The sequence below is a fragment of the Martes martes genome (genome assembly GCF_963455335.1).
Source record: "Martes martes genome assembly, chromosome: 7".
Classification (NCBI taxonomy): domain Eukaryota; kingdom Metazoa; phylum Chordata; class Mammalia; order Carnivora; family Mustelidae; genus Martes; species Martes martes.
Genome location: NC_137894.1, coordinates 33,027,760 through 33,054,962, shown reverse-complemented (window position 1 = coordinate 33,054,962; position 27,203 = coordinate 33,027,760). Strand labels below are relative to the sequence as shown.

At 35.1% G+C, this 27,203-nt stretch overlaps 1 protein-coding gene across 1 annotated transcript in view; it reads right to left on the bottom strand.

Annotated features, from left to right (window-relative positions):
• MYO9A (myosin IXA) overlaps nt 1-27,203 on the bottom strand; it is a 276,631-nt gene that overhangs the window by 115,325 nt on the left and 134,103 nt on the right. The window contains exons 16-18 of the mRNA XM_080807816.1: nt 18,823-18,898; nt 7,696-7,839; nt 5,636-5,675 (exon numbers count right to left, since the gene is read on the bottom strand). Coding sequence (XP_080663942.1) covers nt 5,636-5,675; nt 7,696-7,839; nt 18,823-18,898 — 260 coding nt within the window. The remainder of the gene's footprint in view (nt 1-5,635; nt 5,676-7,695; nt 7,840-18,822; nt 18,899-27,203) is intronic.

Here is a 27,203-nt window from a genome sequence, read left to right as displayed (position 1 = left end):
TTTTTAAATTTTTTTTTTTTAAATTTATTTATTTGTTAGAGAGAGAGAGAGAGCGAGCACAGGCAGACAGAGTGGTAGGCAGAGGCAGAGGGAGAAGCAGGCTCCCTGCCGAGCAAGGAGCCCGATGTGGGACTCGATCCCAGGACGCTGGGATCATGACCTGAGCCGAAGGCAGCCGCTTAACCAACTGAGCCACCCAGGCGTCCCTATAAAATAGGATATTAATGAAGTATTTGAGAGCTTTTGTAGCCATTCACAATTTTAAAATCATACCATATTTATGGCAGTGAGTCTGGCCATGGAAAGAATGAATGTATCTGTACATATGTACAACTATATAAGGTTATTCAAAAAGTACTAAAAATTTTATTGTATGAGAAGCACAGAACTGAGTTAAAAACATGACAAATTTAAGTCTAAAAAATATTAATTTTGACAATATAAACACTTAAAAATATAAACCTTCACGTGGCAACAAGTATAATACATATTTTAACAAATGCAACTAAATAAAATTTTTCCAACAATGACAAATACTTATTATCTATACATAAGAACTAGAAAAATTCCTTTAAAAACTCATCCCACAATTATAAATGAACAAAAGACCTGAAAGAGCTGATTCTCAAATAAAGCACAAATGACAAATAACATAATGACAATCATTCAATCTGACTTATAATCAAAGAAAAGTATATTTCTTTTAAAGAGATTTTCTGGGGCACCTGGGTGGCTCAGTCGGTTAAACATCTGCTTTCAGCTCAGGTTCTAATCTCAGAGATCAAGGCCTGCCACTGGGGCTCCCTGCTCAGTGGAGAATCTGTGCTTCTCCCTCTCTCCCTACCCCTTCCCCCAGCTTATTCTTGCTTTCTCACTTTCAAATAAATAAAACCTTTAAAAAAAACAGATTTTCTGAAAAAAAGAATAGAATTTCTGCATATCAGATTGGCAACATAACAAAGCCTAACAAAAGCTAGTATTTGCGAGATTGCGAACAAACAGACATATTTATGCACTGTTCTTAGGAATGTAAATCAGTATAACTTTCCCAATAAACAACTTCACTTACAGGTATTTATTTAAGGAGATTATCAAAGAAGATCTGAAAGTTATTTCTGACAATGTACTTCAAAAAAACAGTGAAAAATAACAGATATACAATTATACAGAATTATTTTCATAAAGTCTGCTTTAGCCACAAAACTAAATACTATACAGTTCATAAATATACTGTAACCTGAATTTACTGACACAGAAAAATATTTGCAACTACTCTGACAAAATACCATATAATCAGAAACAAGACAAGGATATCCATTGCTTTCCTCTTGTCATTTTTATTCAACATAGTACTGGATGTCCTAGCTCCAGCAGTCAGACAACAAAAACAAAAATATAAGAGGCAGCCATGTTAGTAAAGAGGAAGTTAAACTGATACTGTTAGCAGATGACATAATATTATACATAAAAAACTCTAAAGACTAACACAAAACTATTAGAAATAATAAATGCAATGGTTACAGAATACAAAATATACAAAAATCTGTTGTTTCTATACACTAATAATGAATAGCAGAAAGAGAAATTAAGAAAACAGTTCCATTTGCAATTGTACCAAATAGATTAAAATACCTTTGAATAAACTTAATCAAGAAGGTTAAAGACCTGTACTATGAAAACTAAAATACACTGATGAAAGAAACTAAAGATGACAAATAAATGGAAACATATTCCATGCTCAAGGATTAGAAGAGTTAATATTTGTTAGAATGCCCATATTACCCAAAGCAATCTACAGATTCAATGCAATCCCTATCAAAATACCAAAAGCATTTTTCACATAAGTAGAAAAATAATCTTACAATTGGTAAGGAACCACAAAAGACCCTGAATAGCCAAAGCAACTTGAAAAATGAAGAACAAAACTGGAGGTATCAAAATCCCAGATTTCAAGATATACTACCAAGTTGTATTAATCAAAACTATGGTATTGGCACCAAAACAGACATAAAGTCAATGGAACAGAATACAGAGCCCAGAAATAAACCCACGCTTACATGATCAATCTGTGACAAAGAAGACAAGAATATACAATGCGGAAAGATCTCTTCAATAAAAGTTATTGGGAAAATTGAACAGCTACACACAAAAGAATGAAACTGGACCACTTTCTCACACCATACTCAAAAGTAAACTCAAATTGGATTAAAGACCTAAATGTGAGACCCGAAACCATAAAAACCCTAGAAAAAAACATAAGCAGTAATCCCTCTGAACACCAGCCTTAGCAACATTTTTCAAGATATGTCTCCTTAGGTAAGGGAAACAAAAGCAAAAATAAATACTAGAACTACATCAAAATAAAAAGCCTTTGCACAGTAAAGGAAACCATCAACCAAATGAAAAGGCAACAAAATAAATGGGAGAAGATATCTGCAAATGATATATCCAATAAGGGGTTAATAAAAATGAAGCAATTTAAAAATGGGCAGAGAGGGGCGCCTGGGTGGCTCAGTGGGTTGAGGCCTCTGCCTTCGGCTCAGGTCATGATCCTAGGGTCCTGGGATCGAGCCCCGCATCGGGCTCTCTGCTCGGTGGGGAGCCTGCTTCCTACTCCCTCTCTCTCTGCCTGCCTCTCTGCCTACTTGTGATCTCTGTCTGTCAAATAAATAAATAAAATCTTTAAAAAAAAAAAATGGGCAGAGAACCAAAGAGACATTTTCCAAAGAAGACATACAGATGGTTTATAGACACAGGAAGAAATGCTCAAAATCACTCATTACCAAGGAAATACAAATCAAAACCACAGTGACATAGCACCTTATACCTATCAGAATGGCTAGCATCAGAAAGACAAGAAATAACAAGTGTTAGTGAGTATGTGGAGAAAAGGAAACCCTCATGCACTATTGGTGGAACCTAAATTGGTACAGCCACTATGAAAAATAGTATGCAGGTTCCTCATAATTTAAAAATAGAAATACCATATGATTCAATAATTCCACTACTCAGTATTTACCCAAAGAAAATGAAAACACTAATTCAGACATATACACACCCCTACGTTTATTGCAACATTATTTACAACAGCCAAGATGTGGAAGCAATCCAACAGTCAATCAACAAATGAATGGATGAAGAAGAGGTAAGGTATATGTATTCAAACACACACATATACACAATAGGGCCATTACTCAGCCATAAAAAAGAATGAGATCTAGGCATCTGTGACAACATGGATAGATCAAGAGGGTATTATGCTAAGTGAAGTTAAGACAGAGAAAGACAAATACCATATGATTTCACTTATATGTGAAATCCAGAAAACAAAATGAATGAACAGACTCATACAGAAAAAAAAAAAAAAAGTGATTGTTTTTGGAGGGAAGGGGTGAAATAGGGGGGATTAAGAAATACAAACTTCTAATTTTAAAATTAAAAAGTGACATAGATGAAAAGTACAGCATAGGGAATATAGTCAGTAACATTATAATAACGTTGTTGGTGACAGGTGATGAGCATTGAGTAACGAAGAGAATCAATGAATCAACATGTTGTAAACCTGAAACTAGTACAACACTGTATATAAATTATACATCAATAAAAATAGAGAAATAGAAGAGATTCCTGTGACTGATAACTGAATAGAATTTATTATTTCAGGTGTAGCCAACATGAATATTTTTAAACCATATGAAGTTTAAAGAGAAGTTATTCATTTGAGGAGAGTAAAAAGAATGGTAGAAATAGCTAGGCCCTGTGGTGGCATTCAAAATACTAAAAGGCCAATTTTGGAAAGAAGCCAAATGTCCATCAACTCATGAATGGATAAAGAAAATGCGATATATATATATATATAGTGTGTGTCTGTATATATATACATGTATATATATATACACACACACAATGATATTACTCAGCCATCAAAAAGAATGAAATCTTGCCATATGCAACAACATGGATACAGCTAGAATGAAATAAGTCAGAGAAAGACAAATACCATACAATTTCACTCATGTGTAATTTAAGAAACAAAACGGTGTAGGGGAAGAAGAAAAAGGAGGGGAGAGGCAAACCATAAGAGACTATTAACTATAGAGAACTATATATTAACTATAGAGAACAAACTGATGGAGGGAGGTGAGTGGGGGGTAGGTATTAAGGAGGGCACTTGTGATGAGCGCTGGGTGTTCTATATAAGTGATGAATCCCTAATTTCTACCCCTGAAACCAATATTACGCTGCATGTTAACTAACTAGAATTTAAATAAAAACTTGAAACAAAAACAAAAGACTAAAGAGACAGTGAAGGAAAAAGAGACACAAATGATAAGATGTTTGATGATAAAGCAGTATCCTTTTTCTTTACATAAAATCTTTTCATGACAAGAGTATAATTACAAACGACTTAACATAAATTTTCTTTGTGCTTCGTGGTTTCAAACAGTATCTGCTGGGCACCTGGGTGGCTCAGTTGGTTGAGAGTCTGCCTTCAGCTCAGATCATGGTCCCGGGTCCTGGGATCGAGTCCTGCATTAGGCCACTGATTCTCCCTTTGACCCTCCCCGCTCTCATGCTCTCTCTCTTTCATTCTCTCTCTCAAATAAATAAATAAAAATCTTAAAAAAAAAAATCTACCACTACCAGAAACCACATAAGTAGTGCATTACATTTTCTTTGGAAACCTAAGAGACTTTAAGTAGAAGAAATAATAACCTCATATTTGTTTGTTTGTTTGTTTTTTAAACTAGAGAATTGTGAGAATAAAGAGTTCTTTCTCAGTTTTTTTTTTAATTTTGGAATTCATCAAAAAAGGTGACAAGTGACAGATTTCCTTCTTTGGGATGGTACAAGAGAAAGAAACAGATTTTTCTTCCTTTAGTAACCTCAATATTTTTGGAATGCCATCCAAAAATCTACTATGTAGCTCATGGTAGGAAAATTAAAGCCATGGGCCAAATCCTATCCACTGTTTTTATATGGTTTATATGGTTGAAAAAAACACTAAAATAATATTTAATGACATGTGATAAATTATGTGAAATTCAAATTTCAATGTCCAAAAATAAAGATTTACTGGAATATAGTCACATTTACTCAGTTACATATTATCTATAGCTGCATTTGTGCTACTCAGTTACATATTATCTATAGCTGCATTATAGCACAGTTAAGTAGTTAACAAAAACTAGAGTTCCGTGAGCTTATCTGGACCTTTACAGAAAAACTTGGCTGACTAGTGCTAAATGATAATGAGTTAGGTAAGTACTAATTAGAAATTATTTAAAATCAGGTAAAATTCAAAATCTGACCTTAACCTGGCTTAAGGATACAAGAAAAGGTGTAAAGGTACAATTACTCAACAAAAATTAATATTTATAATTCAGATGTTTTTCAAACACTAGAATACGAGATATATCACAAATATTTACCTGAACCATTAAACCTAGCCATTCCCTAACATCCAGTGTTATTTCTAAAATGGATTTAACTAATTACACAAAATTAATCCCTATCTTGTGTACAAATAAGGTATTGCTTATCTTTTATTATTTATACAGACTGTTTGCATGAGGAATAAAAAAATAAATAGGGTGTAAGGCACAAAGAGAAAAAAGTTTTTCATAATACTCACCTTTGGAAGGCCAGGCTTGGACTTGAAATTTTTGTTTCTCCTATACAAATCATTACATTTGAAAAATAAGAAACTATTAGAAAAAACTACTGTACATATGAATAATTTCCAGTCTCTACTAAAATAATATATTATATACACATTTCCAAGATATAGGTCCTTTATATGAACACACTGACTGACTCAACTAAGCAGCCCCTTAATGAAAAATGGTAATGAATAATAAGCAAGGAAATGAGAACAAGAAAAGAAATGCCTGCTCTGTGATACTGGTATAAACAGATTTAAGCCTGATAATCAGTAATGTAATGTTGTACATTCAAAACTGAAATTCTGTCTTCTTTTGGACATTAATAAAGTTCCATTTTCTTATATCTATAGAGACTTTGTTTCTGTCATTTTAAGACTTTATTTATTTATTTATTGAAGAAAATATATTTTATTTATTTATTTATTTGACAGACAGAGATCACAAGTAGGCAGAGAGGCAGGTAGAGAGAGGAGCGCGGGAAGCAGGCTCCCCGCTGAGCAGAGAGCCTGATGTGGGGCTTGATCCCAGGACCTTGGAATCATGACCTGAGCTGAAGGCAAAGGCTTTAACCCACTGAGCCACCCAGGTGCCCCCATTTTAAGACTTTAAATAGATGCCTAATTTCATGGATTTTTACAATATACTTATTTAAAAAAACTTATGACTTTTCCCTTTTAGAAATCAAAAATTCTTGGGATGCCTCAGTGGCTCAGCTGGTTAAGCGTCTGCCTTCGGCTCAGGTCATGATTCCCAGGTCCTGGGATCAGGCCCACATCCGGCTCCCTGCTCCGCAGGGAATCTGCTTCTCTCTCTGCCTGCTACTCCCACTGCTTGTGCAATCTCTCTCTAACAAATAAATAAAATCTTTTTAAAAAAATTAAAAATTCTCTTTTTTCCTTCTTTATGATTCAATATTATATTTACATCAAGATTTTTTTTTTAACAGATAAAGAAAAGAAAAGAAAAGAAATAATGCTCAAGGCTTATGAACATGAACTAGGGAGTCAGAAAGGCCTGAGATTGAATCTAAACTCTACCTAAATCTAAATCCCACCTGGGTAGAATTTTTAACTTCCCTAAGTCTCAGTTTCATCAATGTGATAATGGAAAATATGTAGAATGTAATAATGTAAAATGAGGATGATAATACCACTAACCTCTTAAAATTGTTGTGAGGATTAAATGAGTTAATTTACAGGTCTATAATATAGCAAGACTTATATTGATAGCACTGATAAGCACTGACTTAGGGATTAAAGAATCCAATTTAGTCATACATCTATCTAGTTAGTGGTCCAAAAATAGTGTATGAAATATGTGGATACAGGGAGCTAATAATTTTTTACTGGTCCACCCTGCATAGTTATATTTATGTCTTCAAACCAGTCCTATAATCAGGTAATGAAGAATGGCAGGCTGGATAAAAGTTATGTATCACTATATATGCTCCCAGTCACCATTTTTTTTTCCATGATTCTTTCTAGTTTATTGTTTGGTAGAAAGGCTCTTGATTGTTATATAAACATCTCACAGAGTGCTTCTTCTAAGTTACAAAAAGTCAAAGCCAATTTTCTTTGAGATGGGGCCCTAAATCTGACATTCAAGTCACCATAATAGAAACAGGGGCTGTTGTACCTAACATTCTGGAAGGCCCAGTCACCATTTTACACGGGATTTTACTGCCCAGTTTCTTAGGACTGTTCAAATTAAAGGACATTTGTGGATCAAGACTGGGAATCCTAAAAGGAGCTAAAAGTTTTTTTTCTCTATTTGGAGGTAGGGTCTGTCAAAGAATAACAATCATCTCCATGAGTATATCCAACCATGATTCTCCTAGTGAGATGAAAACAAACAAACCACCCACCAGCTTCTTAATGCATGAAATTCACGGCTTTAAATACAACTTTGATTCATTTGTTTTGCTCAAAATTCTACTCATGAAAATGATTCACCATCATCCCTCTTATTTTTCAGCCAGAAATTATAAACTAATCATAAAAAGCCATCCACATTTCTGATCAATACTAACATGAGAATTCCATGGGCTCTCTCCAAGAGTTTGCTGCTAGCTGAATTAGCAAATATCCCATCTTTATCAAGCAAAGAGGTGCTACTTGATAGTCTGCTCTGACGAATCCCAGTTCTGCCATTCCATGCAATATCAAATGTATCTCTGCAAAAATCAAATAAGTACAATTTGCTTTAGTTAACCAAGACATATCTAACATTCTCCAAATTGCTTAAATAAGTAAAACCTAAAACTTTAAACACACTAAAGACAAAATTTAGGAAAAAGCTAAACCAGCATAAAATTATATTACAACAGAGATTACCAATCAATTTGGACTAACCTTTCCTATGGATTCTGGTACATTCAAATACATATGTATACGTACATGAGCATATAAGATAGCTAATATCTCTGAATCTATTAAATTATTTACAATCAGTAAGTAATATAAGGTACAATACATAATGTGATGTTTTTTGTCTTTGTTAGATTTTAGAACTTCCAAAAACTACTGAAGGAATCTATAATCCTAATAGGCTGCTCCATTCTATGGAATATTTAATTTCTTTCTGGGAGGTCACACACTCACTCACTAGTATCTACCAAGGTTACTAAGCATCTTCTATGGGCTGAGCACTATTCTAGCTGCTGGAGATAGAGGAGTGAACAAAACAGATAAAATTATCAGTGATTAAAATATGAAGAATTAATAGGGGCTTTCCAGGTAAAATAGCAAATTGGCCACATTATTTGGATTCCTCCAGAAACCTGTGAACATTTAATAAAATAATTTTTAAGGGAATAAACACCTAATAATAACAAAATATATACTAAGGGACAACAGTAACACAGTTTTGAAATATGGAAAGCAAATGAATACAGAAAACAACCTTTTTTTAAAAGATTTTGTCAGAGAGAGCGCACAAGTAGAGGGAGAAGCAGGCTTCCCACCAAGCAAGGAGCCCGATTTAGGACTCGATCCCAGCACCACGGGATCATGACCTGAGTGGAAGGCAGACCCTTCACCAACTGAGCCACCCAGAGGTTCCTACAGAAAGCAATCTTAAACTGGCTGTGGAAGAAGACTGAGAAGCACCCATATTTACAAAACTCCCAAAGACTCCAGAGCTGCTGGCACCAGGTACCTGTGGAAGTGGTGGAAATGTGGGTTAAGAACAAGAGCACTAGTTGAAAGTCAGTTTAAAAGCAGTTGGAACTCCATGCAGCCTGATAACCATTCCTCCTTTATCTAAGTAAGAGGATGAAAGAGAAAGTCCAAGAACTAGAAAGCACCAGGCACAACTGGGGATAATTATACTTTACAAAAGTCAAAGAAAATACTGAAGATAGGACTCCTGGGTGGCTTAGTTGGTTAAGTGTCTGCCTTTGGCTCAGATCATGATCCCAGGGTCCTGGGATCAAGTCCCATATCAGTCTCCATGCTCAGTGGGCCGTCTGCTTCTGCCTCTTTCTGCTGCTCCCCCTGCTTGTGCTCTGTGTCTCTCTCTCTTTCTCTCTCTGACAAATAAATAAATAAAATCTTTAAAAAAAGAAAATACTGAAAATAGATTGCCAGTCCTCTTACCCTACTGGCTCCAGAATGCTGGCAGCTGGGACTATATGCTCCAACAAGAAAATTAAAATAAACTTTTGTGTGGAATCTGACCAGTCTAGGAGGAAAGACCCAAAGATATACTGGTATGTTCCAGACATTAGACATTAGACACCCAATTAATCAGATTCCAATTAGCTTTTTAGTGTTTCTATATGAATATGAACAGTTGACCATGGTTCACTAGACATCAGAGGAAAGCCCCTAGCATGAAACGGAGACCAAAACAATCATGACATAAACAACTTGAAGTATAAAAGATTTTTTAAAGCTATCAGTAATATTTCTAGAGAAGAAAAAAAATATTGCATCTATAAAGATACTATGAAAAATTTAAAAATTGAGAAAACAGAGAAATGAGAATCTCCAAAAAATTAAAAATGTAACACCAATGAAAATGCAGAATATATCCCCTCATTCAAAAATATTTATTGAGCACCAACTAGTACCAATTTTTTTCTAGCATCTTCAAATTACTTAAATTCAAATAGAAGAAAAAAAAACAAACACACACGTAAGAAATAATTGTATGTCGAATAATAGGTGCTAACGAGCAATTTTAAACATAGAAGAATAATGCCAGGATGCTAGACTTTAATAGGGAAGTCAGGAGAAGCCCCATGAGTAAGACTCCATTTAAACAGAGATGTGAAGGAGATAAAAAAGCAAATCAAGCAGTTATCTGGAAAAAGAGCACTCTACTCAGAGAGAAGAGCAAACACACAGTTTGGGAGGCAGGAATCTTGTTGATGAACGAGATATATTAAATAAATCAGTTGGGACGCCTGGGTGGCTCAGTCAGCCAAGCGTCTGCTTTCGGCTCAGGTCGTGATCCCGGAGTCCTGGGATTGAGTCCCACATCAGGCTCCCTACTCAGCAGGGAGTCTGCTTCTTGCTCTGCCTGCTGTTCTTTCTCTCTGACAAATAAATAATAAATCAGGAAGGCTGGAGTGGGATAAACAGAGGATAAATGGTAGACCAAGTCAGAGACAGAGGAGGAAGTCATGGTACTTACATACACCCTCTAGGAAATGAAAGAATTTTTGGCCTTTTTTTTTTTTTTTTAAGATTTTATTTATTTATTTGAGAGAGAGCGAGCATGAGCAACTGGGGGAAGGGTGGGAGACAAGAAGAGGGAGGAGCAGACTCCCCACTGAGCAAGATGCCAACACACCTGACACAGGGCTCCATCCCAGGATCCCCGGATCATGACCCAAGCCAAAGTCAGACGCCTAACCCACTGAGCCACCCAGGCACCCCAGAATTTTTGGCTTTTAATGGGAATGAGAAAGAATGACAAAGAAGAACTTTCCGGAAAACACTAACATGATTCAGCATTTTTAAAAAGATTTTATTTATTTGACAGAGAGAGAGAGATCACAAGTAGGCAGAGAGGCTGGCAGAGGGGAAGGGGGAAGCAGACCCCCCGCTAAACAGAGAGCCTGATGCGGTGCTCCATCCCAGGACCCTGAGATCATGACCTGAGCTGAAGGCAGAGGCTTAATCCACTGAGCCACCCAGGTGCCCCTGATTCAGCTTTTTTATATTAAAATATATTTTATATTATACATATTTATGTATTAATTTTTATTAAAATAATGATCTGGTTGCTATATTGAATACTGTTTGAGGGACCAGGGATAAAAGCAGGGAGAGTATTTTAGGAGGCTATTACAATAATCCATACCATGGCAATAGCAGTGGAAGGAATTTGCCACAGTGAGATTGGGGCACCTGGGTGGCTCAGTTGGTTAAGTGACTGCCTTTGGCTCAGGTCATGATCCCAGGGTCCAGGGATCGAGTCCCATATCGGGCTTTCTGCTCAGCAGAGAGTCTGCTTCTCCCTCTGACCTTCCCCCTCTCATGCTCGCTCCTTCATTCTCTCTCTCAAATACAAAAGTAAATAAAATCTTTACAAAAACAAAACAAAACAAAACAAAACAGTGAGATTCTGGATATCATTTTACAGTACAGCCAATGTAACTTGCTGATGGACCAAATGGGGAATGTATGAGAAAGCAGAAATTAAGGATGACTTCAAGATTTTTCACTAATAACAGATTTAGAGATGAGGAAGTAGGAGAGATTATTTCTTATAAATCAAAACAAAACAAGATGAAAAGTCAATAAAATAGATGAAGTAGACTCAAGACCCAACAAAAGAGTTTCTAGACAGATCCTATAAAACTCTGGTACTTAAGTATAGAGAACAGATATCACAAACAAAGGCTCAAGAATCAGAAAAAGGGCATCTATTAAAAAAAAAAAAGAACATTATGCTTAATGATTAAAAAAAAAAACCTGCAAGATTTCCCACTAATATCAGGAATAAGACAAGGATGTGACCTCTGGCCACTCTTATTCAACACTACGGAAATTTCTTTTCTTTTTTTAAAATTTTCTTTTATTTTTTCAGTGTCCCAAGATTCATTGTTTATCACCATACCCAGTGCTCCATGCAATACGTGCCCTCCTTAATACCCACCACGAGGCTCACTCATCCCCCCACCCCTCTCCCCTCCAAAACCCTCAGTTTGTTTCTCAGAGTCCACAGTCTCTCATGCTTCGTCTTCCCCTCCAATTTCCCCCAATTCACTTTTCCTTTCCTTCTCCTAATGTCCTTCATGTTATTACTTATGCTCCACAAGTAAGTGAAACCATGTGATAGTTGACTTTCTCTGCTTGACTTTTTCACTCAGCATAATCTCCTCCAGTCTCGTCCATGTTGATACAAAAGTTGGGTATTCATCCTTTCTGATGGAGGCATAATACTCCATTGTATATATGGACCATATCTTCTTTATCCATTCGTCTGTTGAAGGGCATCTTGGCTCTTTCCACAATTTGGCGATTGTGGCCATTGCTGCAATGAACACTGGGGTACTTATGGCCCTTCTTTTCACTACATCTATATCTTTGGGGCAAATACCCAGTAACACTACTGAAATTTTGAATCAGGACAGTAAGAAAGAAAAAAAAAGGATATCCAAATTGGAAAAAAAGAAGTAAATTTATATTTATTCACATATGACATGATCTTACATATGGAATACTTGAAGGACTCCACTAAACAACTATCAAAACTAATAGATTATGGGGCGCCTGGGTGGCTCAGTGGGTTAAAGCCTCTGCCTTTGGCTCAGGTCATGATCCCAGGGTCCTGGGATCGAGCCCTGCATCGGGCTCTCTGCTCAGCAGGGAGCCTGCTTCCTCCTCTCTCTCTGCCTGCCTCTCTGCCTACTTGTGATTTCTGTCTGTCAAATAAATAAAAAAAAATAAAATCTTTAAAAAAAAAAAAAACTAATAGATTAACCTAAGCAAGGTTTAAATATTTAATTATATTTTTATATTTTGGGAATGAACAATAGATTATAAAAGCAAAAAACTCACAAAACAGCATGAAAATAATGTAATACTTAGGAGTAAATTTAACAAAAGAAGTATAAGACTTGTGTACACTAAAAGATATTGTTAAAAGAATAAAATCTCAAATAAGTGAAAAGATATTCTGGATAGTACTTTTCAAATTAATCTATAGATTCAACACAACCTCTAGTAAAAACCCCAGCTGCCTTTTTGCAGAAAATAACAAGATAATCCTTGTGCATATGGAAATGCAAAGAACCCAGAACAGCCAAAACAATGTTGAAAAGAACAAAGCTAGAAGAATTACAGCTCCTGATTTGTACATCTATTAAAAAGCTACAGTACTTAAGACAATATGGTACTGGCATAAGGATAGAATAAAGTTGAGAACCCAGAAACTTCTATTCTGATAAAGGCATCAAGATTATTTAACAGGGAAAAGGGAGTATCTTCAACAAATGGTGCTGAGGTGACTGGATATCCACATTCAAAAGAAGAAAGTTGGACTTCTCTCTCAACACATACAAAATCAACTCAAAATCAATCATAGATCTAAATTTAAAAACTAAAGCTATAAAATCTTAGAAGATGAAAACATAAGAAGTAAACCTTTGTGACTTGGCCTAATGATTTCTTAAATATAACGGAAGTGTAACAAAAAGAAAAACAAATAAGTTAGACTTCTTTAAAATTATAAATTTTACACTTCAAGCAACATCATAAGAAAAGTGAAAGGACAATTCCCAGACTAAAAGAAAATATTCTCAAGTCTTATATCTGATAAGGGATCTAGATCTAGAATATATAAATAACTCTTACATCTCAATAATATACTAAAAAAGCAGATTACTCAGAAATAAAAAGAAATCAACTACGGATACATTTAATAACCTAACAAATTAAGCACCATGTTCAGTGAAGAGAACTAATCTCAATGTTATGATGAAGGGGATTAGGACATATCACCCCAAATAACGTTACTTTCACATAAGGGAACTAAGAAGAATCAACAGATACATGAAGAGTCAGTTCTCTCCCTAACCCCTTAACCCCTAAAAACAGGACATAAATTTCCCTTTGTGAAAGTGTCCCCCTCTCCCCTATTAGGAAGCAGAGATCAACTTTTTAATCATCTGAGATAAGAGAGTAGGAACTGAGATGAGTTTACTTACATAAACCTTACTAAAAAAACCCTCATCTTCCATCAGTTCCCCCACATATTCCCTAGTTACTTCCCCAAATTTTACCATCCCTTAAAGCCCAAACCGTCTTTCCTTTATGAAAAGCGTATATAAGCCCCCAGGTGTTAGACCACTCTGAAGTTTCACTTCTTTTCTCTGAATACTCGTGCACATAAAATATTAATAAAAATTATATGCTTTTTCTCCTGTTAATCTGTCTTTTGTAAGTTTAATTCACAGGCTCCCAGCTACTGAACATAAGATTTTTCTCCCTAACAGTTTCATCCTATATGATTATATTTATATAACATTATCAAAATAATAAAACTAGAAAAATGACAAACACACAAGTGGTTGCTACAGGATAGCACAGGGACACAGGTAAATACAAACAGGCAGCATGAACGAATTTTTGTGATGATGAAAGAGTTCTGCATCTTGATTGTGGCATTAGTTACACAAATATATACATGGGGATACAACTGCAAAAATCTATTACAAAAACACACCTGCAGATTTCTAAAAATGGTGAAAACTGTCGTCCACTTAATATTAATGTGCCAATGTAAATTTCCTGGTTTTGATAATGTACTATCATTACTATGTGAGATGTCACTTAGGGAAGCTAAGTGAAGAGAAGGTACACGGGAGTCTATGAATTTTCTCCTTTGTACTACTTTTGAAACTTCCTGCTTTTGAAAAATGGAATGTAACCCTAAACCCTAAAATATTTTCCCATTAGTTCTTTTTAAACTATGCTTTTGGGATAGCCAAGACAGTATCTTTACAATTTTATATTAACTTTACCTAACTACCTTCTCCACACTCCCCCACCCTCAGCAACCCCCAGTTTGTTTTGTGAGATTAAGTCTCTTATGGTTTGTCTCCCTCATGATCCCATCTTGATTCATTTCTTCCTTCCCTACCCCTCAAACCCCCTGCCCTGACTCTCAAATTCCTCGTATCAGAGAGATCATATAATAATTGTCTTTTTCTGATTAACTTATTTCGCTTAGCATGATACCCTCTAGTTCCATCCACATTGTCGCAAATGGCAAGATTTCATTTCTTTTGATGGCTGCATAGTATTCCATTGTGTATATATACCACATCTTCTTTATCCATTCATCTGTTGATGGACATCTAGGTTCTTTCCATAGTTTGGCTATTGTGGACATTGCTGTTATAAACATTCGGGTGCACGTGCCCCTTCAGATCACTGCATTTGTATCTTTTGGGTAAACACCCTGTAATATGATTGCTGGGTTGCAGGGTAGCTCTATTTTCACCTTTTTGAGGAACCTCCATGCTGTTTTCCAGAGTGGTTGCACCAGCATGCATTCCCACCAACAGTGTAGAAGAGTTCCCCATTTCTCCGCATCCTCTCCAACACCTGTCATTTCCTGACTTGTTAATTTTAGCCATTCTGACTGGTGTGAGGTGGTGTCTCATTGTAGTTTTGACCTGTGCTTCCCTGATGCTGAGTGATGTGGAGCACTTTTTCATGTGTCTGTTGGCCATCTGGATGTCTTCTTTGCAGAAATGTCTGTTCATGTCTTCTGCCCATTTCTTGATTGGATCATTTGTTCTTTGGGTGTTGAGTTTCAGGAGTTCTTTATAAATCTTGGATATCAGCCCTTTGTCTGTAGTGTCATTTGCAAATATCTTCTCACCATTCTATCAATTGTCTTTTGGTTTTGTTGACTGTTTCTTTTGCTATGCAAAAGCTTTTGATCTTGATGAAGTCCCTATAGTTCATTTTTGCCCTTGCTTCCCTTGCCTTTGGTGATGTTTCTAGCTGCGGCTGAGGTCAAAGAGGTTGTGTCACAGCCCCTTTGTAAAACAGTTTGGCAATTTCTCAAAATATTAAACAAAACACAGAGATTTAGCCCAGAAATTTCATTCCTAAGTATAGAAAAAGAATGGAAAACATATATCCACACAAACACTTGTACATGAATGTTCAGGGCAGCATTATTCTTAATAGCCAAAAGGGGGAAACCTGAGTCTTTGTCAACTGATAAATGTATAAACAAAATAACCACACAATGGAATGTTCTTCTCCTATAACAAGGAATGAAATACTTGTACATGCTACAATGTGGATTATACTTGAAAATATCATGCTTAATGAAAAAAATATCCCACAAAAGGCCACATATTTTAAGATTCTATTTATGCTGAATTTCCAGAACAGGCATATCCGCAGAGACTAAAAGTATATTAGTATTTCCCTAAAATTGGCAAGAATATGAGGAATGGAGAGAAACTACTGGGTAGGAAGTTTCTTTCTGCAGTGATTAAAATGTTCTAACTTAGATTTGGGAATGATTATCCAACTCTTGAGTACACCAAACACCACTCAACTATATATTTTAACTGACTGAAACTTTGTGGTATGTAAATTATATCTCAATTAAGCAATTTAAAACAAGGACTCAGGGGCGCCTGGGTGGCTCAGTGGGTTAAGCCTTTGCCTTCGGCTCAGGTCATGATCTCAGGGTCCTGGGATTGAGCCCCACATCAGGCTCTCTACTCAGCGGGGAGCCTGCTTCCTCCTCTCTCTCTGCCTTCCTCTCTGTCTACTTTTGATCTCTGTTAAATGAATAAATAAAATCTTAAAAAAAAAAAACAAGGACTCAGAAATCAGCAAGTTAGAACTAAAATGCAATGTAGCAATTCTTCAAAATTCTGAAGAAAAATTATTTCTGACCAAGAGTTCTATACACAGGCAAATTACCAATCAAGTGTGAGGTTAGAATAAAAGCATGTTTAGTTATGAAGGAACCAAAATATTTTCCTCTCAGCTATCTGTTTAAAATCAGAAGAAATTCAGCCAAATGACAAATTCAGCTTGGGGTTGAAATGGTGATAAATATTAGAAAATTTTAGAGGAAAATCTGGCTAAAGGATTTGGGGCTAGGGAAGAATTTTTAAAACAAGCTGTAATATGGATAAATCAGAGACAAAAAATATATTTAACTACATTAAATTTAAGAATTTTTGTTCACCACAATGCACCATTAAATAAAGTGAAAGATAAGCTACAAACTGGGAGAATACATTTGAAACATACAACTGAAATGGGACCAGTACACAAAACTTATAAAGAATACTTTTTAAAGAAAAGATGTGGGCAAACAAATAGCATTTCAAAATACAGAAATGGCCATAAAATATATAAAAATTATTCAATATCATTAATAAGCATGGAAAAGCAAGTTATAAGATATCATTTCATAACCATCAGATTATCAAAAGTTAAGAAGTCTGACAATCAGTTGTGCTGGCAAGGAATAAAGCAAAGGGAAATTTCAGCTGTCACTATTAGTGTACATTAGTACAACTACCTTGGAAAACAAGTGGGGATTATCTTACAAAACTAACATGCACATATCCTACTGAACTAACAGTCCTACTACTAAGTACATATCCCAGAGATGTAATAATAGGTGAACCAGAAGATTGGTATGAGCATGTTTAAAGAAGCACCATTTGTAATTGTGAAAGAACCACCCACATATCCACTGAGAGACAAATCTATTATGGTACATTAATGCCATGTAATTATTTTATTGTGATTAAGAAACACATAATGGGGCTCCTGGGTGGTTCAGTTGGTTAAGTGTCTGACTTGGGCTCAGGTCATGATCTCAGGGTCCTGGGATCAAGCCCTGGGTCTATTCCACGCTTCATGGGGAGTCTGCTTGTCCCTCTTGCCCTTCCCCTTTCCCCCGCTAGTACTCCCTCTGTCTCTCTCAAAAAAATAAAACCTTAAAAAAAATACATAACCCAAAACTTACCAATTTTCTTTTTTATTGAGAAATAATTGACACATAACATTTTATTAGTTTCAGGTATAAAAACAAAAGAACAACTATTTATATATACTGCAAAATGATCACCAGAATAAGTGTAGTTACTATCTTTCACCAAACACAGATACAAATTTTCGTTCTGTGATGAGAACTTTTAAGATCTACTCCCTTAGCAACTTTCAAATATATAATATCATATTAGTAACAATGGTAACTATACCACACATTTTCCCTAGGACTAATTTATCTTAGAACTGGGAATTTGTATCTTTTAACCACCTTCACCCATTTTGCCCATACCCTACCCTAGTCTTGGGCACCACCAATCTGTTCTCTGTCCATTTTATTATTTTTAATATACATTGAGTATACTGGCATTGGGTACATTCACTGCTCTGCAACCATCACCACTATCCATTTCCAGTGTTAGCCAAACTGAAACTTCATATTCATTAAACAGTAACTCCCCATTCCCCCATTGCATATAATATTATACAGCAACTAAAAAGAATAAACTACATGCAAGAAGATGGATGAATCTTAGATGAATATTGTTGAAGGGGAACAAAAGTCATAGAAGACAGCAGACTACATACCGATATTTCTATAAAACTCAAGAACTGGAAAAGCCAATTTACAGCTTAAAAAAAACATATATTTACTGTAAAACTTTTTTTAAGTGCACAGTAATGATAAACATAAAATTCTGGTAGCAGTTACCTAAGGGTAGAGGGGAGGGAGAAATCAGAAAGTAATACAAAGGTGGTTGCAATAATACTAAAATCTTCTGGTGCTGAACTTCGATAGTAGGCTCATTTTGTTGGTATGCTTCTTAATGTTCATGTGTGTTTTGCATATTCTCTTATATCAAATGCTACATTAATGCATAAAGACTGAATAGGAGCTTCCTGCTAAACATGTTTATCAAACTTATTATGTGCTATTTCAAATCCTCTCAGTCTTACCTCTTACTATAGCTAATGCTGCTGCAAACAGTTGACTAGTTACACACATTTAGTCCAGTTTCAGTGATACTACTTACAAAAGCATCAAGAAACAAAAACAAACTAGGCTTGATTTTCTTCATATTTTTTAGCCCACAAAAGTATTAGAGAATTCAAATTATTTCTTCTACAATTCCTTGAAAATATAAACCAAACATACTTACTGTTGGTTTTTTTCATTTAGAGTATTCATGCCCTGGAGATCAGAAAGAGGTGTTCTGGGATTTTTCCGGGTTATACCTAACAAATAAAAAGCAGACATTTTCAAATCAATGCTAAAAGAAACTAAACATGAAACAATTTTTCTAAGGACAAATTAATTTTATTTGTCCTTAGAAAAATTGTTTTTTAATGTATTTCAATGGTAAATATTTGCTAAACATGTCAGAAATGTCTAAATAACAATATAAACCAAGTCCCGTGCCTGTTACTTACAAATCTGACTTAGCCAACAATGAACAAAATTAGGGAATTAAGTAATAAATCTTCTTATTTCTTCTCTCATTTAAACATTATCAGAAAATGAAAGGTAACTGGGTTGAAGGTCTAGAAATGTATAAGCTCATTATTTTAATATTCAAAAAATTCCTAATGATTCCTTTGCATCATTTTTCAGCAATAAGTATACTGCTAACAAGAACTATAGATTTCAGAGGCCAATTAATCTTACATATAGACACTGAGAATCAAAAACAACAAATTATTTCCTTATTAAGGATTACCAATATTTTTAAGTTATAATTTACTTTAAATCATATGATAAACATACGGCCATGAATTTTCATAACATCACATACACAAAGACATTTAATACAGGTAAGACACATTGGACAGGGAGTCAAAAAATCTATTCAAGATAACAATCCTGTATGTAGAAAATCCTAAGAAACCCACAAAAAACTATTAGGACTAATAAAAGAATTCAGCACAATTATAAGACAGATCAATATTTAAAAATCAATTATATTTCTATACAATAGTAATAAACAATCATAAAATAAAATTAGAAACAATTCCATTACTAATAACATCAAAATAATACAAAAAGAATAAACTTTAAAAAGTATAAAGTGTCTACACTGAAAACTACAAAATATCATTAAAAGAAACCTAAATAAATGGAATGCCATCCATACTCATGGATTGGAAAACTTAATTACTGTTATGTTGGTGATGCTCCCTAAATTTATCTACAGATCTATGCAATCTCTATTAGAATTCCAGCATCATTTTTTTTTACAGAAATGATCCTAAAATTAATACGGAAATGCAAAGGACCCAGAATAGTCAGAACAATGTTGAAAAAGAAGAACATGGTTAGAGGACTCACACTTCCAAATCCGAAACTTACTATAAAGATAGAGTAATTGAGACAATACGGTACTGACTTAAAGAAAAACAAACAATGGAAAGGAACTGAGAATACAGAATAAACCTTTACATTTATGATCTAATGAATTCTGACAAAGGTGTCAAGACAGTTCAATGGGAAAAGAATAATATTTTCAAAAATGGGTGCTGGGAAAACTAAATATCCTCATGTAAAAGAAGGAAGTTGGACCAAAAATCAAAATAAGTGCTGAAAGTATAAAACCCTTCAAAGAAAATATTACTGACATTGAATTAGGCAGTAAAATTACTTAGGTATGTTACCAAAAGCATAAGCAACCAAAGAAAAAAGTGGATAAACTAGACATCATCAAAATTTTAAACTACTGTGCTTCAAAGGATGACAGACCAAGAAAGCAAAAAGATAAATCACAAAATGATAGAAAATGTTTGTAAATCAAATATCTAATAAGGAACTTGAATCCAGAAAATAAAAAGAACTCTTACAAGTGAGTAAAAAAAGACAACTCGATTTTAAAATGAACATAAGATATGAACAGATATTTTCCCAAAGAAGACTCGGCAAAGGGCAAATAAGTTCATGAAATGATGCTCAACATCACTAGTCATCAGAGAAATGAATCAAAGCTACAATGAGATACTACTTCATACCCACCAGGATGACTATAATCAAAAAGACAGATAATAACTGTTGCCAAGGACATGAAAAAATTGGAACCTTTTGTACACTGCTGAAATGTGAAATGATACAGTCACTTTGGAAAGCACTCTAGCAGTTCGTCAAAGAAGTAAACATAGCATTACCATATGACCCAGCAATTCTACTCCTAAGTAAATTCCCAGGAGAATGTCCAGTAAACTGTTACTAAAATAATCTTGTGATCAACAAATTCAGTTAGAACTTTGAATAACTTTCTTTTCTTTTTTAAAAAAAAGATTTTATTTATTTATTTTGACAGACAGAGATCACAAGTAGGCAGAGAGGCAGGCAGAGAGAGGAGGAAGGGAAGCAGGCTCCCTGCTGAGCAGAGAGCTGGATATGGGGCTCGATCCCAGAACCCTGGGATCATGACCTGAGCGGAAGGCAGAGGCTTTAACCCACTGAGCCACCCAGGCGCCCCAACTTTATTTTCTTATATACTGAATTCATTGTTGTTGTTTTATTTAATCAGTTCCTTCGTTATGGGCACCAATTATCCCTATGACAAATTATCATTATCTATCCTCCATATCTATTCTTTTCTTCCATATACTGAAACATAATCATCCCAGGCCTTTCTTCAATATTACTAGTTCAATTTTCAGCTATTTTCCACTATTTTTTGAGCTCATACAGATGTAGCTTTATGCCTCTGAATGCTTCAGTAGTTCAATACCTCTTTTCAATATCCTTCTGGTACTTTATAGTCTTAAATTTGTGCTACTTCTTTATTCAATGCACATTCTTAAATTCTTCTATACTGTAAAGTACTCACAGGAAATTTTCTTCTCTTTCTTTCTTATCTTTCCTGCAAACACAATAGGGTGCTTCTTTGAGGGTAATTCTTTTATGAATATTATTTGACTTTCTTATTGCCCTCTGTGTGATGATTTTCAACATCAATTATTAATTACTTTAAACATTAAGAGGGCATTAGGAATAATATACTGAACATTTGTTACTGATTATTCAGAAAATGAAGGCCTATGTACCTCTCTCCTAATCCCATTCCAACAGCTTCAGATCCTATCATCCCCCACTTTAGGATTCACATAAAAAAATGACTGTTTTTAAATAGTTATCATAATGTTCAATGACTTAAAGTAGAAGATGGTGTTATGCCATCTTCTACTATACAGACAGCAAAACTCAAGGGAAAACTAGGAACTGCAAAAAGGAACTGTAAAAAGGAACCAAATGAATATTCTGGTACTAAAAACAAAGAATTCATTGTATGGGCTTAAAAGAAGACTTTAAACAACACAATGAACTTGAAATCAATAAATAAAAATTATCTAATGTGAAGAATGAAGAACAAAAATAAAAGAAAAATGAACACTGGATGAGGAATCTCTGAGACAATATCAAATATTCTAAAAACATGTAACTGACATCCAAAAAGAAAAGAAATTGCAGCAGAAAAAAATTTTGAAACAATGTTAGCCAAAAATTTCCTAGATCTGATGAAAAACAACTGAAGCACAGGTCCAAGAGGCACAGCAAATCCCAAAGAGGCTAAATATAAATCATATCTAGGAAATAATAAATTACTAAAAACCAAAAAACAAAGAGAAAATGCCCAGCAGCCAGAGGAAAAAAAGGTACATTGGATATGGAAGAATTATAATAGGATGACATCTGAGTTTATCAAAAACAAATAATGTCAAAAGAAAATGAAGTATCTTTAAAATACCAAAGTTTGATAGTTTCTAATGCCATTAAAACATGTCTACTTTATGACACAGCAACCAACCGTAAGTTTTACCTGAGGAATGAAAATGTATGTACACAAAATGACTTGAACAAGAATGTGTATAGCAGGACTCCTCCCAAGAGCTCAAAACAGTATATAACCCTTATATCCATCAAGAAACAAATGATAAACAAAATTGTATATATAATTATTTATATATAATAATCCAGCAACAAATTGTATATGAAACAACACAAATGAATGTTTATCATTATATTGCATAAGAGAATCAGAACACAAAAGAATACATACTGTATGATTCCCTTTCTGTAAAATTTTTAGAAAAGGCAAAACTAATTTATAGTAACAGAAATCTTTTTTTTTTTTTTTAATTTATTTATTTGACAGAGAGAGAGAGAGAGCACAAGCAGGCAGAAAGGCAGGCAGAGGCAGAGAGAGAAGCAGGCTCCCCTCTGAGCAAGGAGCCCGACGCGGGGCTTGATCCCAGGACCCTGAGACCATGACCTGAGCCGAAGGCAGCGACTTAACCCACTGAGCCACCCAGGCGCCCCATAGTAACAGAAATCTTAAGAGTTGCCTAAAGGAGGTGGGAAAATGTACCAGAGAGCAGAAATAAATTTTCTGATACAACTTTATTCAACATTTTATTTTGAATCTGTGTTCACAGGATTTAGGTTTTTCTCTTACATCTTACAATTGAGCTTTCTTTTTCTTAATTGGGTAACCTGTTTTTTAACTGTTTAGGTTGGTTCATTTTAATTTATTGATATTACAGTTGTTTCTGGTTTTTTGCTGACTTTTTCTTTTATGCCTTGAATCTCCCCAATTATTACATGCTTTTATCCAGACTTCTACTGAATTATTTTCCTTATATTCTGGTTTCGCTTGTTTTGGAAGTTATACTCTCTCCTTGGATTATCCTTGAATTTTTAGCATATCCAAGAATCCTAAACTGAATTCTCTCTTCCCTTTCACTAAAGAGCACAAGAATCTTTCAGTGATTTGATTCCCATCTCAGATGTCATTACCCAATACCTATTTTCACCTTGTTTTCTTCCCATTAATCAAGCAAATTAAACTTTACTACTAAGTTTTGCAAAGTAACTGTTTATTTAGATTTATACACATATTTATCATTTATCAGATCTCAAAACTTTCTAGTGAGTTCAGGTTCTGTCGTTCTCACCTAAATCTTTTAATAAAGTTCTATCAGTGTAAATCTGTTCAGATTATTACCTGACTTTATTGCTATTATTCACCTTTGCCTCGTATACCTTTGTAGATCCTTTTATTTTCATCATTTAAAGAATCTTGTAGATATGGGATGCCTGGGTGGCTCAGTCAGTTAAGCATCTACCTTCAGCTCAAGTCCTGATCCCAGGGTCCTGGGATCAAGCCCCACTTCTCCCTCTCTTCCCCGCTCATGTTCTCTCTCTCACTCTCGCTCTCTCAATAAATAAAGTCTTTAAAAAAAAATCTTGTAGATATTATTTAATTGAACTTCTTAAAAAATTCATTTGAGAATTTAATTGATGAAGTTAATCTATTTTTATTAATTTTAAATAGCAGTACTTGTTTCATTGAAAGTAATATTTTAACAACTGATCTATAAAACTATTTGGGTGAACATATGTTTTCATTTCTCTCAGGTAAATATCTCGGATTAGTATTAATGGAATACGAGGAAAGGATATGCTCACCTTTATAAAAAAAGCTGACAAACTGTTTCCCAAAATAATTGTTCTATTTTACACTGCAGTAGAGTATAAAAAGCATTCCAGTTGCTCCATATCCTCATCATCAGTTAATACTATCAATATTTTTAAGTACTGTCAACTTCTTAAAATTTAGCAATGATACAGGCTTTTAATGTAACCTTATTGTGATTATAATTTGCATTTCCCTAGTGACTAATGAAACTGATCATCTTTCATGAACCTATGGATCATTAATATATATACTTTCTTGAAGCATATGTTTAGGGGCACATGGGTGGCTTAGTCATTAAGTGTCTGCCTTCGGCTCAGGACATGATCCCAGGGTCCTAGGATCGAGCCCCACATCGGGTTCCCTGCACGGCAGGAAGCCTGCTTCTCCCTCTCCCACTCCCCTTGCCTGTGTTCCCTCTCTCGCTGTGTGTCTCTCTCTGCCAAATAAATAAATAAAATCTTTTTTTTTCTTTTAAGATTTTATTTATTTATTCAACAGACGGAGATCACAAGTAGGCAGAGATGCAGGCAGACAGAGAGAGAAGCAGGCTCCCCGCTGAACAGAGAGCCCGATGCTCGATCCCAGGATCCTGAGATCATGAACTGAGCCGAAGGCAGAGGCTTAACCCTCTGAGCCACCCAGGTGCCCCATAAATAAATAAAATCTCTAAAAAAAAAAAAATGAACCACATGTTTAAATCTTTAGGCTTTTTTTTTTTAAAGATCTTATTTATTTGAGAGAGAGGGAGTGAGAGAGAGCATGAGAGGGGAGAAGGTCAGAGGGAGAAGCAGATTCCCCATGGAGCTGAGAGCCTGATGTGGGACTTGATCCTGGGGCTCTGGGATCACAACCTCAGCCAAAGGCAGTGGCTTAACCAACTTAGCCACCCAGGCACCCTCTTTAAGCTATTTTTAACTGAACTGCTTATCTTATTAACTATAGGAGTTCTTAAAATATTGTTTTCAAGTTCATTATCAGTTATCGGTATCACACAAGTTTTGTTTCCTAGGGTGTGGTATGCTTTTAGTTTTCTTAGCAAGATGTTTTTTAAAGTAGAAATTTTCAATTTTGGTGAACTCCACTTATCCTTTTGTTTTTGAACAGTTCATGCTCTTACGTCCCATCTAAGAAATCTTTGCCTGTCCCAAGATTACAAAGATTTTCTCTGAGGTTTTCTTCGACAAATTAAATAGTTCTGTTTTGTTTTGTTTTGTTTTTTTAGTTTTACTTTTTAGGAAGAGCTATTTGATCCACTTCGAGTTCAACCTTATGGATAAAATAAGGTCAAAGTCCTCTTCTTATATAAGGTGGTATACCTAGCTGTTCCAATGTCATTTGTTTAAAAGACTATACTCAACCCCAATAGATTATCTCAGCACCTTTGTGGAAAATCAGTTGACCAATAAGTACAGATCTTTTCCTGGATTTTTGATTCTATTGATCTCTTGATCTTTATACTAAGAATAATCTCGTGATTATTTTAGTCTTGAAATCGTTTAAGTTCTCTAACTTTGTTGTTCTTTTTCAAAACTGTTTTGTTATCCTATTCTATATTTCTATGTAAATCTTAGTTATTAGCTTGTGAATTTCTACCAAAAAATCTCTTCATTTATTTAGGTATTCTTCAATTCCTCTTAGTTGTATACAGGTCTAACACGTATTCATTAAAGTTATCCCTACATGAGGTGTGTAGGTGGCTAGGTCAGTTAAGCATATGACTTCCGATTTCGGCTCAGGTCATGATCTCAGGGTTGTGAGATGGAGCCTCCCATCAGACTCTGTGCTGGGCATGGAGCCTGCTTAAGATTCTCTCTCTCTCCCTCTGCCCCCTGCCAAAATTAATAAATAAAATAAAATGAAATAAAAATTATCTCTAAGTATTTCCTGTTATGGTATGTTATGTTATTACCCATCACATATTAAAGCACTTCAAAACCTAGCAATTAAAAATGACAGTTCTCATAATCACAGAGTTTCTACAGAAACAGGTTTCAACTGCTTAGCTGGGTGGTTGAGATAGGGTCTATCATGAGGTTATAGTCAACCTGTTGGCCAAAGCTGTGGTCATCTCAAGACTAGAATGGAACTGAAGGATTTGCTTTCGAGGTCACTCACATAGTTAGTGGCAAGAATCAGTTCTTAACTGCTGACTACAGGCTTCAGAGGAATTCTCAGCAGGGCTACTCAAATGGCAGCTTACTTTTCCCAGAAACAGTGATCCAAGAGAGAGCTAGCAAGTGAGAAATTATCTAAGATGGAAACTGCAGACTTTCATAACCTAATTTTGGAATTGACAAACTATCACTTCTGCCATGTCCTATACGTCACATAGACCAAGACTGGTAAAATGCAGAAGACTACACAAGGTTGAGAATACCAGAATATGAGGATAACTGGAGAATATCTAGGAAGCTGACTGCCAAAAATGTATAAATGAAATTCACAAATTTCATTTTCCACATGTTCACGGCTAAAATAACTTAATTTTGTAAATTTACCTGGTACCCTGTGAGATTACTTTCTAGATCAAATAGCATATTTTAAACTCCTTAGCACTTTCTATACAGTTGATCACATTGTCTACATCTTCCTTTTCAATCTATGCACCTTGTATTTCTTTTTGTTGCCTTATAGCACTGTGCCTGACTTATTTTTATTAAGATTTTTAAAATTTATTTGACAGACAGAGATGATAAGTAGGCATAGAGGCAGGCAGAGAGGGGGAGGCAGACTCCCTACTGAGCAGAGAGCCCGATGCAGGGCTCGATCCCAGGATACTGGGATCACAACCTGGGCCAAGGCAGAGGCTTTAACCCACTGAGCCACCCAGGCGCCCCATGTCTGACTTTTAGTACAGTGTTAAATCTGAGCGGCAAAAGCAGGTATTTTTGCCTTTTCTCAATGTCAGAGAATAGTATTCAATCTTTGATCATTAGGTATGAAGTCTGCTGTAGGATTTTTATGCATATTCTCTATAAACGAAGAGGCTGCCTATTCCTAGGATCCTGTAAGTTTTTAAATAGGAATGACTGAAGAATTATGACAAAATCTTTTAATCCAACTACTGAGAT